The sequence below is a fragment of the Talpa europaea genome (genome assembly GCF_964194135.1).
Source record: "Talpa europaea genome assembly, chromosome: 7".
Lineage (NCBI taxonomy): Eukaryota > Metazoa > Chordata > Mammalia > Eulipotyphla > Talpidae > Talpa > Talpa europaea.
This window is the reverse complement of record NC_140074.1, coordinates 35,211,299-35,217,298: the sequence shown is the minus strand read 5'-3', so window position 1 is coordinate 35,217,298 and position 6,000 is coordinate 35,211,299. Positions and strand designations below refer to the sequence as shown.

At 50.8% G+C, this 6,000-nt stretch overlaps 1 protein-coding gene across 4 annotated transcripts in view; it reads left to right on the top strand.

Moving 5' to 3' along the window:
• Nucleotides 1–2,272: 2,272 nt before the first annotated feature.
• The window catches only part of VLDLR (very low density lipoprotein receptor), a gene marked incomplete at both ends in the record, with an annotated part of 28,612 nt that continues 24,884 nt past the window's right edge, over nucleotides 2,273–6,000 (top strand). For all 4 annotated transcript variants that reach the window (XM_084239202.1, XM_084239201.1, XM_084239200.1 and 1 more), the window contains one exon: nucleotides 2,273–2,354. In XM_084239202.1, the coding sequence (XP_084095328.1) occupies nucleotides 2,273–2,354 (82 nt within the window). The remainder of the gene's footprint in view (nucleotides 2,355–6,000) is intronic.

Sequence of the window (6,000 nt, the reverse complement as noted above, 5' to 3'; positions counted from 1 at the left end):
CAATGTTCAGCTTGTAGTGTACATTTATCTGAGTAAAATATAAAAACAAGTCACGTGACTGTTTATTAGTATAACTTTTCATATTGATTCCACTCATGTGCTCGACCACCTCCTTCTTCTGTAAAGTGAACATCACTTTATGAGCGCGCCTTTCAGAACTCCACGAACTGTGAAGATGCCCAAGCATCTGAGGTTTTACCATCAGAACTTAATGTCTATTAAGTGACTACCACAGTATGCACCTTCCCTACCAAATAGCATGAGCAAATTTAAATCACTTTCGCATGCAACATGTGTGTGGTTGGGACTGTTTGGATGACCAGATAACTTACACAGTAGGTAAAAAAACATTTGAAATGAGTGCTAGGGAGAGATTCCACCAATACATAGCTACTCCCTTCATGTTTATCAGTCATCACCTGCATAGCCTCTGCCCCACCAACGTATATCCTGCCTCCTCTTCATCTCCATGTACAGTTAAGTTCCTAATGAACATCCCATCCAAGGGCCAGTGCTGACAAATGCTTCAGAGGACAGGGTAAGGAATACAGTCAGGCAGCGCCTACCACTTATTAAACACCAATAGTACAGACCAGAGCATGATCTTATTAAAACCTGCCAAGTTTGAATCCTTTAAGATTAAAACAACTCTTTAAAAAAATCTATAAACCCTTTTTTTAAGGTGAGATATTTCTGACTCCTGTTAGATGCTTAACAGACCACAGCAAGACACTGCTCCTCAGCCAGAGGAAAGTGCGTCAGAAAACTGAAATACACATCAAGCAAATTATTGGCTCAGATACTGCCAGGGCACCAACAAGAATCAATCCTTTAGAGGAGTCCTGCCTTTGCCACCTTTCTCCTTTTCTTAAGCCTTGTAATTAAACGCTACAAAGTACATGGAGAAGACTAAACCTACCATACCCCCTCCCCCAAGTAAGAAAAGGTTAAGTTTTTAATTACAGGCCCTCAAACTATCATTTTGTGCAATTAGCAATTAACTATAATCGTTGATGAGAGAATGCAGAGCTGTGCGGGCAATTTCCATCCTCATCCCAGACTGTGTTATTTTAGTCTTGTTCTATTACAGAGGACAAGCCACCATCAGGCGCACAGCTCGTTGTGCGCACTGGCTCGCTCTCTCTTACACTTACACACACACACACACACACACAAACACACTGAAAGACACATTTAATTTTTAGCAAAGTGGCATCTCAGGGTGCGACTGACACAGGCATCTCGAACTCCTCATTAGAGCAGCCCAAACGTCTACAGAAGCCTCCTCTTCCTCACTTCCAGGTGGAGAGAGGCGGCCCGAAGAAGCAGCTACCTACCAGCCTCACAGTACCAGCCTCTTTGGGGGTGCAGGAGAGGGTGGTAGAGTTGCCCCTGGAAGCTGCAAGTCCCCCCGGGCTGCAAGCCCCGTTAATAGAAGGCGGTGGCAATAGCTTGCATCAGCGTTAAGAGCAGCTGCAGTTGCATGTACTGTTGGCTGCTGCCGGGAGGATACAGTAATGACTGTAGGGAGCGCACAGCTGCTGTGGCGGCAGGTTCCCTGGATCAGGAAATTAGGGCAGGCACCGGGGATTGGAGGCGAGGGCGACGCGCGAGCCAACCAGCGGCCGCCCCGGGCCCCCGTGAGCCCCGGGCGGACGCGCGGAGCAGCCGGGCCCGAGGAGCAGCCCGGGTGGCAGCAGCGGCCACGGCCACGGCCATTCGCGCACGCACGCTCACACGCGCGCACACACTCGCACACCCCGGCGCGGGCACCTGGCTGCCCCGAGCTTGCGAGAGGAGCGCGTCCCGGGGACAGGAAGGCTGGAGCCGCCGCTCCCCCACCACCCACACGCCCGCCCCACTGACCACTCCTCCGCCTGCCCACTCCTCACCCCGCGCTCCGCAGCCGCCAGTGTGGGTGCTCCGGGCCCGCTCCTCTCTCTTCTATCTTCTCGGCTCTCCGCTCCCCACCCCCTCTCCCCCCTCTCTCCCCTCCCCTCCCCTCCTCTGCAGCGCCTGCATTATTTGCTGCCCGCAGGCTCAGCGGCACCGCTGCTGCAGCCCGGGGAGGTGGGTGGGGGGGTTGGCTAGTGGGGAGGAGATTGTGCAAGTTGTAGGGGAGGGGGTACCCTCTTCTTCCCAGCTCCCTTTCCCCCTTTTAACTCCTTCCCCCCTCCCCCACCCCCCGCCCCCACCCCCTTCCTCCCTTCCAAGGGCTGGTAACTTGTTGTGCGGAGCGAGCGGCGGCGGAGGCACCATCCAGGCGGGCACCATGGGCACGTCCGCGCACTGGGCGCTCTGGCTGCTGCTCGCGCTGTGCTGGGCGTCCCGGGAGAGCGGCGCCACCGGAGCGGGTGAGTGAGGACGCGCCCCTCCGCGAGCTGCCCGCACCCAGCCGGGGCGCCAGGGGGTCCTGAAGCGTGGGTCTCCCATGCCCACCCCCTCCTAGGAGGCTCCTCTCCGCTCTCCTCGCCTTCTTTTTCTCCCCACCCTGGTGGCGCCTCTGAGCTGTCAGATCCGTGACTACCGGGAGCTGGGCTTGGGGGACAGTAGGGTTGGGGTGTCCTGAAGCCGGCTCTGAACTAGTCTTCATTCCCGTACGCTCCCTTCCCCAAAGTCTCTGCTGTGCCTCATTTTTCACCCCAATTGGCAGAGGCAGGGGAATGTGGGCTTCTGAGCGATTGAACAATGGTGCTGTCTCCTCTCCCGGTGGAGTGTTCGGAAGGAGGCAGAGGGCCGCGCCGGCTGAGACGGAGTCTCAGACTTGAGGGTGGGTGGGAGTCCACAGCGGACGACGGTGGGCACTTTTGGGGACAGGCAGTGCCGGCCCGGGCAGTGCGTCCCCCTTCCTCCGCCCTCTCTCCCCCCACCAGCCCCCCTCCCCCACGCGGGGCGCACGTTCCGTGGGTGGCAGCCAGAAGGCTCAGCCCGGCCACTGGAAGTGCGCAGCCTGCGCACCCGGACTGCGACTCCCCAGGGACCAGGCGGTCTCCCGGAGCGCAGGTTAGAGGACAATGAAGCTGGAAAGAGGGCTCCCCTCTAGGTGTCTCTCGGCTCTCCACCCTGGGACTGCAGGCAGCATTTGAAAACCTCTTCGATCTCCTGCTTATCTGGACGGGGGAGGGGAGGGAAAGGAAGACTTAATAAGATTAGTTTGTGATCCTCATTCTGGGGAGGTTTCCTCCAGAGGAACTGAGTCCCAGTCTGTGATGGTAATTGGCCTTCATGCTAAACAATAGAGCAGAGGAGTAGCTCCAGAGCGGTGTGTGGTGGTGGCTTGTTGGGGAGAAAGGTGGTGAACACTGTCAGATCCCCAAGATCTGCCGCCCTGGACCTGGCAGCACAGACTGGCCTCAGCCACTCTCAGGCTTCCACCACACAACTTTCCTGGGCAGGTGACAGGGAGCCCTTCTAAGAGGGTTCTTTCAGAATCCTAAAGTGATCTTGACATGACACCAAGAGGCGTGCTCACCACCTCGAGGGAAACAAGACAGAAAGCGGCCCAAGGACTGAGTGCCCATTCCAGAGTCCCTAGCTGCTGTCGCCTGGTGGCTCAGAGGCCTGCCTGCCCGCAGTCACGTGTCGCCTGAAGTAAGAGTGAACTTTACAGTGTGTGGTCAAGCAGACTCTCTGGCAATACTTGAGGGTTTTAAATCTCCAAGTGCCCTCTGCCCTTGGGTTAGACTGTCCCCACTGTGAGTGCGTGTGAACCTGAGACGTGCTCTTCTGCCCTCTGTGATTGGCTGGCTGCCCGATCATGTAACTTAGTCACGTGGCTCGGGGACTTGCAATTTAACAGCCCAAGAAATGTTACCTTTAAGAGAAGGAAAGTAAAAGATCCAACAGGCTCTAACGGGCAGTTCTCTCAAATGCTTTCCCTTGCCTGGATCCTTGAAAAAAGGCCAGGGTGGATGGCCTCTGATGATAAAAACTTAAGTCTGGCAGAGCCCTGCTTGTGAGAATTTTCAGACTCTGGTATTGCTCATTAATGAATGAGCAATAATATTAAACAATTTCTCCAAATTGTGCTATGACTTGTATTGTGCTTTTCATAACATTTCAAACATGTCAGAAATAGCTGACAACTGTCCAGGAAGTTGAAGATTTTTGCTCTTTGTCTCTTCATATTCTTTGAATTTAGCATGTAATAACTTTTCTGTTGGAGGTTAAATCCTATAGAATGCTAGGAATGTACCTGAACTGTTGAAATGCTTTAGTTGAAGCTATATGCCCCACCTTGGTAGGCGAGAATCCCTTTTGCTCCCTAGGACACACATGTAATACATAATATGACACAAACAGTGGGAATTACAAAACTATGCAAGATTCAAATTCTTCTAAGGCAAGAAGGCACATCCTCTCTGAAATGGAGGGAATTTGGGGTCGGCTGAGATAGTTACTGACCTTAAGCCAACTCAGACGGGCTGTTGTCTGAAGTTCAAGGCCCCAGGGCATGCAGGCTGACTTTCTGGCCTTGATTTTCCACACTTTCCCCTTTGCCTCCTTTCCTCCCCACCCCCCAACACTGGTAGTGCTGGACTAAAGTGCCCTAGGACAGGACAGGTGTGCTCAAAGACTCTGGCAAGGAACTTAAGAAGTCAGACTAATGAGAGAAGGTAAGATTCAGTACCGTAGTGTACCTGGTTGCAAAATCTTCAGGTCTATGACAAGCCTAAGTAGTCAAGATTAGTATCTGGAGTACCACCTATTTGTTAAGGCCAGAACCTACAAGAACCTAAGTTTTGTAAGGAATTCAAATATGGCTAGCCGTGAGCAAAGAGACTAGCCAGAAAACATCTCTTAAGGGCAGTGGGTTGGTGAAATTGAAAACACTAATAGACCTGAGGGATAGAAGACTGGAGGGTGAGAGGAAAACAAACCTGGCTCACCCAGACAGCACCAAGAGAAGGTGTGACGATGACCACAATTCTCACCTAGGTCAAAGAAAAAGCAGGTGAGCTGGGACTTTTTAAAGCAGTGGCACCAGCACACTCTCACTGGTAGCAACAGCCTCTTAAAGTCTAGAGAGGCTCTGTTCCCTGAATCACCGCATTGTCCACTTTATATGACAATTAGCTATGTGCCTGTGCAGTGCCATTTTGCATCTTTGCTTTTATTGTTTAAATTCCCAGATACCTAAAGCATGTATAAAGGCCGAGTTCAGTAGACCTGCCAAGTCTTAAGACTTCAGTACAACAAATTGCATATTTAAGCACTAAGCATTTCTAGCAAAGGTAACCATGGCAGCCTCCTGCTCAAAAGAATTGAAGACCTGATCAAAGTGTTTTTGCCTTGTATAAAATTGGATAACCATAACCTTGATTTTACTTAAGTTTTTAGTTGTTCTAGAAGATGTAAGAAGTAGTTATGAGCTCCTTTTGTACCAGGAGGAATATCAAACTGGTAAGACTTAACAAGAACTCTCAGAGTAAAGATCAAGGGAACAGATTGCTCCCAGTCAGATGGCTTCATTTTTTGACCAGGAGACTTGTGGAGTCCAGTTTAGAAAAATAGATATTATATATCTAGATCACTTACTATTTATCACAGAATGTGGGTAAAGTTGTCCTTTTCAGTAGCAGGAATAGTAAGTCCGGGCAGTCACCTCTATAAGTCATAGTTAAACTCACTGTGGGTACTGCCCTTTCTTTTGGAAATCACCTTCACATACTAACCTATAAGAAATTAAATGCCTCAAAGAGCTATGAGAAGATTTGTAATGATACCTTCTATAAATGTGGGCTTGTCTTGGGTGAGCTGCTTATGGTGGGCAACTGTAGCTACTCTCGAGATGGTTAATTGATAAACATGCAAAATAGCTTAGTATATTCCCTTCACCTTTAAGTTCCTCTCTGGAGAGGATTTAGGCCATAGTATGGAGACTGCTTTCAAGACAAAGAATCCAAAAATACTGAGCAGTACCTGTAGAGTGAGAGTAAGTGGTCCAGGGATAATTGTTTCCCACAGTTGAAGAGCTTGTGACTAGGATAGGGGACTGAT